General features: G+C 32.8%; 1 protein-coding gene and 1 non-coding gene across 2 annotated transcripts; both read right to left on the minus strand.

The window, feature by feature from the left end:
• Positions 1-493: 493 nt before the first annotated feature.
• Positions 494-567, minus strand: TRNAV-AAC. The gene has a single exon. It is a non-coding gene; the product is annotated as a tRNA-Val (tRNA).
• Positions 568-2,498: 1,931 nt separating this feature from the next.
• LOC109181358 (E3 ubiquitin-protein ligase PUB24-like) lies at positions 2,499-3,786 on the minus strand. The gene has a single exon (XM_019331108.1). It carries the CDS (start codon positions 3,765-3,767, stop codon positions 2,520-2,522), a length of 1,248 nt encoding a protein of 415 aa, XP_019186653.1. The 5' UTR covers positions 3,768-3,786; the 3' UTR covers positions 2,499-2,519.
• Between the last annotated feature and the right edge of the window lie 8,097 nt (positions 3,787-11,883).

The following is an 11,883-nucleotide window of genomic DNA, read 5'->3' on the forward strand; positions in this document are numbered from 1 at the left end:
ATAGTTACATTAAGATGATTCGAAATGAGACTTTTCGTTAATTAATTGAAGATATTTATGGATAGACTACGAAAAAATAGAAATCATGAGATCTTTTGGATTAAATCAGTCGTCCTTTTTTAGTCACTAACCTAAATATAGTTATCATTAATAAGCTCGACCAAAAAAGATGTTGAGAAGAATTAAACTTGTGATCTTATAGTATAAGAAATCATACTTTATCTACTCGCTCATCATTCATTTTAAGGTTTTTATTTTATTTTATTTTATTGTGCTTCTTACTAACAAGCGTTTAGAGTGTGTAATAATGTTATTTAATAAGGGTAAATTATAATCCAATGTTCCATATTATCAATCCTAGAGAAATGCAAGATTCGTATTAATCTCCAATCGAACTGCATATGGGCCGTTGGGCTTACAGTTTTTCAACTTGTGACAACAGGGATCTTGTCGGCCCGAGATTATCCAATCTAAAATCCTTGAATCTACACAATGGCGTCGCCCGGACTCGAACCGGAGACCTTCAGTGTGTTAGACTGACGTGATAACCAACTACACCACGACACCTCAATGTGACCTCGTTTTTGTTTATCTGCAGATATACGTAAGGATGATATTAAACTTAACCTTTATTTTTCTTTTAACATGCAGCATTCTTATTTTCGGTTCTAATTACATTCAGATTTCGATCACTGCAATGATTTTAAAACATTTTCAACACTTCTAAACTCTTGTTAATGTGTGTGAGAGAGATTAATTCTTAAACATGGTCAAGATATATAAATAATGGTTTCGCTAAAGTTCATAGTTCCTAAAAGAGTAAATTTCACTTTTAGTCCTCGACTATTGTGACATTGTCACATTTAGTCCTACTCTTTTAATTTTGTCATATTATATCCCTGGCTTTAATTTGATTGTCACTTTTGGTCCTCCATTAAAATTTTCGTTAATCTACCGTTAACAATAATGTCAATAATGTAATTTAATAACTTATCTCAAATACACATCAAAATTCATCTTTCTTTTTTTTTTTTTTGGGTGAGAAATTCATTTTTTTATTAGATTATATATTAGACTTCCTTCCCCCCTCTCTCGTAATGCAGAGGGTGATATTGAAAGAGAAAATCTAGAGCATGCAGCACATGTAATTCCAGAGCCACCGATAGTAGATTTAACAATGTCAGAACCTATAAATGTAGAGAATCTAAGGCCGGAAGAAATAGCAACTGTTGGGAATTGATTGAAGCTTATAAGTTTTAACATCCAGATTAAATCATTTTATATATCAAGCTTATAGTTAAAGTTTAAGTGTTTGGAATGTCAGTGGGAAACTTTTGTTTGGAATGTTATAGATTTAATATAAGACAATTTTTTCTTCTTTGTTACTTGTCAATTCTAATGTGTTCGAAATATTTAAAAGAAAATCATGACATTATTATGTTAATAAAATTATTTCAATTCACAGTTTAACAAAACATACATTGCAATAAGATTTGATACAACCTTGCCAGCCAGATCATAGAATAACAGATTTGATAGAGATTTTGATTCTTTTTAAATTAGGACAAAGAGAGTTACGAGAGAGGAAATAAAATAAAAAAAGATGGATTTTGATTTGTATTTGAGACAAGATGTTAAATTACATTATTGCTCTTATTATTAACGGTAGATTAACAGAAATTTTAACGGAGGATTAACAGTGGCAATCAAATTATAGTCGGGGATATAATATGATAAAATTAAAAGAGTAAGACTAAATGTGGCAATGTCACAATAGTCGATGACTAAAAATGGAATTTACTCGTTCCTAAAACTATTCCAAACCAACAAATAATACACTCTCATTCCTCAAGAGATGTCGGGAGTTCGAACTCTCTCTCCTATGAAAAAACTAATCTGACCTACTACAACTAGTGCCTGCTTAAGACACCTCAAGGATCTGACAAAAAATAAAATAAAATACAAAGTAATTGAAACGTCGTACATTGCCTTCACAAATCACATTATTTTAAAAAGCTTGACTTCTTTCCACGATCATATTGGATCAATATTTCTTTAATATAATTAAGTTTTATCCCATTAAATAATACACCAAAAGAGATATTCTCCATATCCACCAGCATGTGTAGTACTTTTTGCGCAGTCAATAGTCACATCTGACTTCGTGGAGATGTAATAATTAGGGTCCAATATAATACAACAAAATATCAAACCCATAAATTATCCGAATACCAATTATTATGGTTAAATGCTTATAGCTAATTAAAAGTTATACTTAATAATTAATGCCATGTTTCATTGATAGGCTATTGGACATGATATTCCAATTTAAGTCTCTGCCCAACAATATTCGAGTGATCTTTTTCTCTATTGATATTTGCCACATTCTATGCAATTTTTTTTAATATAATTAAGGAATAATAATTGCATTTCTCTATTGAACTTTGATTATATTTATACCCATGTATAGTATTATCTTGGATATATATATGTTTTACATGAAAATTGAAATCAGCTAGCTAGCTAGCTAGGTACCTTGTCAATGTAGCCACTTCAACACAAGGTGAATTCTTCCAAACATCAAAATGTGTTCTTAGAATCTCCTTTGCCTTATCCTTTAAGTACGATTCACAACCGGCTTGAAGAACCATGCAAAGCTTCGCCACAGTTCCAACCCGCAGCATTTCTTGAAGAACCCCACTCGTAGCAGAAAACCTAGAAATCAACGAAAGAATCAGGACGGCCCGATCGTCGGCTGCCGGAGACACCTTGAGGATCTTCCTCGTCACCACGGCGATCCCGGCGGCGTGGCTGAGCAGCCGCGCTCTCCCGTCGGCGCAGGAACATAAATGGAACAAGATTCCTAGGACTAGCTCGGTTGTTTTCTTGTCTGCCGCTGGGGAGAGATTCAGTTCCAGTTCGATGAGCTCGAAAACCGCGCCGGATTCCACCATTCTCACGCGGTTTCTTCCCAGGAGACAGATTTCTAACATGATCTTCAATGCGGCGTGTAAGCCTTGTTTTGTTATGGTATTGTTGTCTTTCAAGAAATTCACAATCTTCTTGAGAATCTCCGGCGTTAGGAGCCGTTCCAGGGCGGCGGGGTTGGCTTTTCCGACCACCGTTTTCATCACGCAGAGTGCATGGCTTTTCATGGCGGTTTGGGTCGTCTGCGGCGCGCAGTCCAAAACCCACAAGATCGCGTCGAGGAGATTATCGTTTTCCGCTATAAATTTGTTCGTAGTTTCGCAGGAGAAACCTCGGATTAGGTAAAGAACATAGAGGGTTTGTTCCAGTCCGATCTTTTCGTCTTTCTTGTAAAATCCGATGAGACAAGACAAAAGCTCCTTAACAACCCCGGCTTCCACCATGGATTTCCTGTTCGATTCTTTCTCCATCGCCAGCATCTCCAGCTTCTGCAGCGTTTTCAGCCGGAGCCTGGGCCTCGAGAGATCCCGGACGAGTTTCACGGCGTAAACCTTACTGAGAGGCGTCTTGGGCGTCGGAATCCGGTCGACGCCGAAGGCGGCGTTGGCGGTGCACCAGGCCTGGATGAGGCGGCGGAGCGTGTGGTTGGGCGTTAAGTCGGAGTCTCTCGGCAACGGCAAGTTGGTGACGGGACAGAAGGTGTTGTCCCCGTCGAGCACCCATTTCTCGATGCTTTCCCGGTCGTAGGTTATGCCGGTGACGGCCGTGACGGGATCTTTCATGATGAGGAGAGAGATCGGACAGATGAAGAACGCTGGGGTTTCAACAGCGATGTCCATGAATGTTTCTTTAATTTTTCTTGTGAACGATATATCAAAGTCTTGAAATCACTTAATTATATATATGTAATCTGGTAAAACATAGCGGCTGATTTGTTGACGCAAGTCGGAGTGAGAGAGAGAGAGATGAATAAGATTCAACACAAGGTTTGATCATAGAATTTGCAATTTTAGTCGTATATTCTAACGGGTGTGATTGTCGATCGGTCAAAAGAAAAAGGAAGAATCCGTCTCACGAACCAATCAGTGTTCAGTAACAAAAATGTTTTTTTTTTTTTAAACAAATAAAATTGTTCAACATCAGTAATCTCAGTTTGGCTGGACTAATTCTGAGACACATAAACCCACCTGCTCATAGGTCCATAACGAGGTAAATCAAGGCTACATCAGCATTGAAACCTACAACTGACTATACACTTTTATGTACAGTGTTTTTTTTTGTTACTGTGATTAGCCTTGATTAAATTAGCCTTGCTTTCATTTATCCATAATGAGGTAAATCAAGGTTCACATATCAAAATGTTTTTTTTTTTTTTTAATTTTTAAAGAAAATGAAAGCAATAAGTCGTTGAATTACTGTGATTAGCCTTCCACAATTGAGGTGCGGGGCTTTGGATATGCGGGAATTTAATCTTTTGTGGCAACAAAATGAAAGCAATTTAAAAATGGGTTATTAGACTTTCCTGATTCAGAAACTGCTGAAATAACAATACAAATAGACTGACTGAGATTAAGATGGGTACAGAATATAAGAAAACAAAAAAAAAAAAAAAAAAAAAAAAGTCAACAGTCAATTGATTGAATTGGGCAAAAAACTAGGGCTTTTATTTTATTATTATAGTATTTTAACTACACAAATTTCCATGTAAGAAATGCTACATGCTCATATTTCCCTACAAAACCCTAACATTTACGCCATAATACGCTATATATTTTTGTATTTAATTATTCCGTAAATTTTTCATTCATATCTCATGGTGGGTGGTATTGTCAAAGTGAGATTCTTGCCAACACTCTTTCGGTTGAACTCGTTACATAATCCTTCTGTACTAAAAAGATCATGTGTGTTCAGCTGAACAGATGGAGTGTTGGCAAGAATCAAATCCGTGACTAATAAATATAAAAATTATATTTATATTGTTATGCTTATGTAGATTTAATTTTCATTCATAATAAAGTCACTCAATTAAAGAGAGACTAATAAATATAAAAATTCTGAAACTGCAAAAGTTATGTATGGTATATAATTTTGTAGTATATCTTCTTTTCCTGCAATATATACTTTTATTTCTTGACTTGAGAGAAGTTGGCAAATTAAAGGAGATGAGAAGGTACATGTGATGCATGCAAGTGATGGCTCTCTTCATTATTTAAATATAGGTTTAATTACGAGCCTTACAATTAGTCCAAAGAATAATACTTTATAAGCATTGTTATTTTTTTTCTTCAAGTGACAAAATCGATCTCAATTTACATTTTAAAAAAAATTAAAAGTAAAGTATTAACTATATATTAAATACACTTTTTATTAATTATTTTGGACGATGAAGGAAATCCGCAGTTACTACTTGAAAGCGTGCACAAGCTAAATCCGGCATGTTCTTATTAGTAGTTTGTAAACCACACAAGAGAAGATAATTGCACTAGAAAAATCTTGTGCGATGGGCTCGACCAAGAGGTTCACTACAAAAGAATATGGATGACAATTTCCCCCATCCTTAAAAGGACGACGGGAATGAAGAACGATTTTCTTTCCCCGACGGAGATGGCAACGGGAACCAAAGTGGGGTTTCAGGGATTGGGACATGAATAATTGAATATACTCCCCGCCCTCATTCCGCCCGATTACCTACACAAGAATTTCACTTTTAATAAAAATATCACCAATTGCAAAAAAAAAAAAAAAAAAAAAAAAAAAAAAAAAAAATCAATCTTCGACCACCTTAAGGTAAAAAATACATTATTTTAGCCATTCAAGGCAGATGTCATTGGCAATAGTAATTATGAATATTAAACATCAAAGTCAGTACTTACAATGAGCTACGAGGCCCTCGACTAAGTATTATAAATTTGTATGGAAGATTAGGTTAAAATATATCAACTTATTATTAAAAAACAAGTAACCGAGTAAATAAAACACAATTCTTATATTTTATAATTTAAATTTGGTGATTGTCAAAATAAAAGAAAACGAATTGACTTCAAAGTTCTGATTATACATTTAAAAACAAAAATGCAAATCGATTGACAGTAATCCAATAGAAAACAACATAAATATGAAATTTATAAGGAGATTAACGTTAGGATGAACAAGAATTAAGTTAATGGACGCCGTGACCCATACTCCAATCACCAGAAATTTTCAGTGATGAATTTTATGCCATCAAAATCTTAAAAATTTGTCCCCAAACAATTTAGCCGTATGCTAGTCAAAAAGGCAAGTCAACGGTCCAAATGACCTCCTCTTGCATTGTGTGTATCACACTGTGAACATTATTATTGCTGCTTTTCTAGAACAGACCCAGACTCCAGTTCAGTCCAAGGGGAAGGACAAATATTCCCTTCAACTATAATTTCCATTTTAAAGTTTATTTTTTGGTGAAGATTCTTTGTTTATGGTTCCCCCAAAGAGGAAAAAATAACCGTTGAAAATAGATTTCAGTTATTCAATTTAACATACACCTAATAGGTTTATCAACAAACATGTTTGTTGATTCGGGTAAAAGGGATGGTTTGAATCGTTTAAACATGATGTGCATATACAATTTCAATTTCCAAACCCTATAATCCTATATATAGTTAGACCATAATTATTCAATTCCACACGTAATAGGTTCACCAATATACCTAGCCTATTTTTATCAAAAGGCGTTGATTCGTTCAGCCATTTAAGTGAGAGGTGTCTAAATCATTTAAACATGATATACAAATACAGTTCCAAACCCTATAATAATCCAATATATAGTTAGACCATAATTATTCAATTCCACACGTAATAGGTTCATCAACAAACTGGTTTTATCAAAAACCATTGATTTAAGTAAAGGGTTTTGAATGGTTTAAACATGATATGCACATACTATTTCAAACCCTATAATCTCATATATAGTTAGACTGCAAGTATTCAATTCTGCACATAATAGGTTAATCAACAAGATTTTTTTACAAAAAAAAAAAAAAAAAAAAAAAAGAAAAAGAAAAAAAAAAGGCGTTGATTCAAGTGTAAGGTGTTTGAATCATTGAAACATGATGTGTAGATACAGTTCCAAACCCTATAATCTCATATATAGTTAAACTACAATTATTCAATTCCACACATAATAGGTTCATCATATCAATCGACCAATTTTATCAAAAAACATTGATTTAGGTGAGTGGAGTTTGAATCGTTTAAAATTAATCATTATTGAGATATAGTTGGAGAGGTGATAGATATAATTTAGGCAAGAAATTGAAAGCATCATATATTATCATTAAGTTTTTAGTGATAAATAATCACCACTAAAATTATTATTTGTTTGGTTAGGGTTTCTTGAGGTTAAAAAATTCATATTCAAACTCCATTATTTTGTTGCATTTAATCTAAAGTTGCTCCTATAAGTCCAAGGAAAATGATTTGACAAGGAGATGATATATTAATTGGTCTGGATCCATAATTTAAGTAAGATGAAATTAATGTTATTTAACTAAATTAAAGTCTCGAAGTTAAACGTTGTGAGTTTGATTTTAAATAATTTAAAAAATGAAAACTGAATAAAACTAGAAAAATATGGATAATTCATAGTAATTATTATATATATATATGCAAGTGGATCTGAGCCATTAATTTTGTTTGACTCGTCTAGAAGATGGATGGCATTCTTGATTGAATTAAATAGCTTTGCAATGAGAGGTTGGCATATATGGCCTACTGGCCAGACTGTCGTTCAAAGTGATCTATATATGAATTTAGACTTTGATATAAATATTGAACACATTATAATTAACTAACTTTGTACGTTATACTCTCCGGGAAGGGAGTTAAATAATAAAAATAAAAATAAAAAAATTTATTTTCTGTAATCTGTACTTTTCAATGCTTTTGCCTTTTCTTTTGAATACTCTGGATGTAACTCAAAATTTTGACATTAAAATGTTAAGATGTTATTAATTCCTTCTTTTGACATTAAAATTCACACTCGATATTGTTACAACATATTTGGACTTGGTTAAGAATTACTATGGAGTAGTGGGTGAGGCATAACTTTTGTATTTGAAGGTTATAAATTTGATTATTGTCAATAATTTTTTTTTTTAATTGAGTTCATTACACAAGATTCCATAGTGCATATTGTTATTATATTATGTACTCCGTATCTATTTTGTGCAACTCTTATTGAGCATATAAAATGTAAAATATAAATGTACAGTTTAATTAGACGTTTATTTAATTTTAAACTCAGAAGTATCGGCTTACACACATGAGAAGGATGTTGAGCGCAAATTATGCTCTGAAAACGTGTTCATCGTGAATGGTGAACACAAGTCCAAACGACGTCGTTTTTACGCAAAAAATAAAAAAAAAAAAATCACGGATGTGGAGTTAACGACACGCGTTTGATCAAATTATGAATTTTCTGTTATGAGATTATGAATGTAATGTAAATTCATAATTTCATAACAGAAAATTCATAATCGCATAAAAGTAAAATATTTATTAAATTATGAATTTTCTGTTATGAGATTATGAATGTAATGTAGATTCATAATCTCATAACAGAAAATTCATAATCTCATAACAGAAAATTCATAATCTCATAACTGAAAATTCATAATCTCATAACTGAAAATTCATAATCTTATAACAGAATAACAGAAAATTCATAATTTCATGGTTCCAAAGTGAATGTGTAGGCATGGTTCCAAAGTGAATGTGCAGGCATGGATTCATAAATTATGAATGTCCATGATTTCGGACGGGAATGTGTAGGCATGGTTCCAAAGTGAATGTGCAGGCATGAATTCATAATTTATGAATATCCGAAATCATTGCTCACCTCAAATTAAAGTGAAACCGCAAAATGTGAAAATAAAGAAGAAAAGTCACGCAATTAATTAAAAAAAAAAAAAAAAAAGATAACGGTGTACTAACACCGTTGGAACCATGTTCACCATGAATGTTGAACACAGTTCCATGGGATAACGATTGGATGTTGAGTGTATAATATATCAAATATAAATTTACAATCTAATTACTCCGTATATTCAAATACCTCATTATATTGTGGACTATAATCTACATTTCAAGGTGAGGAGATACTTGTTCTTTTCTTAATATACTAAAGATTAATTTTTAATGTACTTAAAGTTTATTCATAAAAGTTCATTTTTAATTTATGAATATTTACTATATTAAAAGTGAATATGTATCAGCGATTCACCTTGTAATGTAAAAAGTATAACTTGCCACCTTAAAATGACCGGGCCTCGGATTGTTCAATCATTATTGTATGGACCATGGTCCACACAAGTTGTGTAGACCATATTTTGTCTACTATAAAATAATGTACATTCAATATAAAAATAATGTACATTCAGTACAAAAATAATGTATATTGTATACAGGGGATATACATTATTTTTGTTTTGAGTGTACATTATATTATATAATGTACATTCAGTACAAAAATAATGTACATTTAGTATATTAGAAATGTACTTTTTGTTATGATCCACATAACATTATGTGGACCATGGTCCATACAATAATTTGCCCGGATTGTTTTGCGAAGTGTTTTGGGTTTTGAAAGAATGGGCCAAATATTGGATCATTCCAATACTTGGGCCTACTTCTCACATATGACTTATAAGAATTTGGTTCTTTATTTTTTTAAAATAGAAAAAAGTTAGCATAGTGCAAAGTGTAATTATTATTTTTTTATTTTTTATTTTTGTATGTATCTACGTATTGTTCTCATAGACTAATCTAGTTAAGTTTCACTCAATTCTATTTAGAACAATTTTCTTAAAGACGTTGCTGATAGTGCAAAAAATATAATACTTATACTTTTGATACCTTTTACTTAGAGATGTCAATTGAGTCAATCCGTTAAGTTTGGAACTAACCTGCAGGGCTGTTGGGCTAATCAATTTGAGTTAAATAGTTTTTTATTATTTTTTTGTTGAGTTGGAAACCCTAACTCAAAACTACGGGTTGTTGGATTTATTAGACGGGCTTAACCACTAAATTAAAATTGAAAATTGAAAGTGGACATTCACATTCGGTAGGGTGGGATTAGTATCAAAATGAGTTTGAATTATTCTAAAAATAAGTCAGGGGTCCATCTAACGTAAAAATCATCGAACCAGTTTTTAAATTTACAAATTAAAGAAAACGAAAAGGTGTACACTGCACCTCGATAAATTGATGCTGAAATAAAGTTCATTTTTTTTTAACTTTGACCTGAAATTGCTGTGGGACGAAGAAGAAGTTGAGGAATTGAAAGGGTATCCATAGTTGCCAATTCGCAAGAACAGGCCAGGTATATATATATATATATATATATATATATATATATATATATATATATATATATATATATATATATAACGCTAGCTAGCTTCGGCCCATTTTGATATTCTTACTTTTATCACTACTGGAAATTATTAAATTTCCGACCACCTGAAAGTGATCTTAAATCAAGTTGAAAGCAAAAAGTGGTCGGAAATAGCAACAAGGGTTTTTCCGGAAACCAAAAGTGGTCGGAACTAGGCTTTCAACTTAATTTAAGATCACTTTCAGGTGGTCGGGAATTTTAGAATTTCCAGTAGTGTATTATAAAGTGGGCAAATTATATCGTTCACCGCGGTGCATAATCAATTATGCACCGCACATCAAAACGATGTCGTTTTGTTTAATGAAAAGAAACGGCATCCGTTTCCTATCGTTCCGCACCATTCCGCAAAAAATAACTCTGTTTATAGAGTCAAATATGTGAAAATGTTATTTAATTTTATTTTATATACACTATAGTTTTATTAAACACAACTACATGATTATTTTGAAATAATTACAGCTTCATTGTATAATATACACACAAATATGCGAAATGTTATTCAGTTTCATTTTATATATACTGCAGTTTCATTTCAACACAACTACAATATCATTTTGATATAATTGCAGTTTCATTTGATATTTGATAATATAAAAATAATACGTGAGGCAGTGTCGGTTTAGATATACTGTAGTTTCTATTGGTAATTAACATACAAAAAAATGTGCGCTCCGTTAAAACTAACAGCCCGCTATTTTTTTACTTAAAAGAAATGACGGTAAAGAAACGGCACCGTTTTGACCGCATATAACGACCGCATAAAGTGTGCATTTAAGGTTTCCCAAGATGGTAACGTTGAGTGTTGTGCATCATAGAACACTCCATTCTACATAATTGGACATCATCCACCCAATATTTGACATGACTACTGCAGATATGGAGGATGAACAATGATGAGACTGCATTTCCCTTAAAAAAAAAATAAAAATTGATGAGACTGCAAAACATTATGGATGGTGTTGAGCCATGGCAATATAATCCATGAAGTTGTCAATTGTTTCAGTGACGATTCTCATTCCATCCATTGATCATCTGCAGGCTGAGATCTTGACAGAATGGCTGTCACAGATAACTTTACAGAGATATTGAAGGGAGGAGCATATGACAACACAGATACATAATTTGAGGATGATGATTTTCTTCCATGATTTTGCCCAAAGATCAGGTCACATTTGCTCAGTCTAATCATTATCATGTCTATATTCTCCTGTTTTGTTCTCTGCATATATAACATCTGTATATTGAACACCCCTCCCAAAATAATCTTAGGTTGTGTCAATTCATGGCTTTATTGTTGTCTCCCCCTCTCTTCTTGATGCCCTTCACCTTGTGGGGACCATTTCTGACCAGAATAAGGTAAACCAGCCTAAGTTGTTCATAGCTGGCTTAAACTAAGAAGGCCAATAAGCTCTTCGGGTTTCTAAGTGAACAGTCTGGTCAACTTGGCTTGAGTTTTCCCCTCGGGGAATGTACTTTCGTCTTCATATCACTCTAAGTAGCATCACAATCAGCCAGTCCAG

Source organism: Ipomoea nil, unplaced genomic scaffold (genome assembly GCF_001879475.1).
Source record: "Ipomoea nil cultivar Tokyo-kokei standard unplaced genomic scaffold, Asagao_1.1 scaffold1043, whole genome shotgun sequence".
NCBI classification, from domain to species: Eukaryota; Viridiplantae; Streptophyta; class Magnoliopsida; order Solanales; family Convolvulaceae; genus Ipomoea; species Ipomoea nil.

Coding starts and splice junctions, on each gene's coding strand:
- LOC109181358 (XM_019331108.1), bottom strand. CDS start 3,767: ATGGACATCGCTGTTGAAACCCCAGCGTTCTTCATCTGTCCGATCTCT.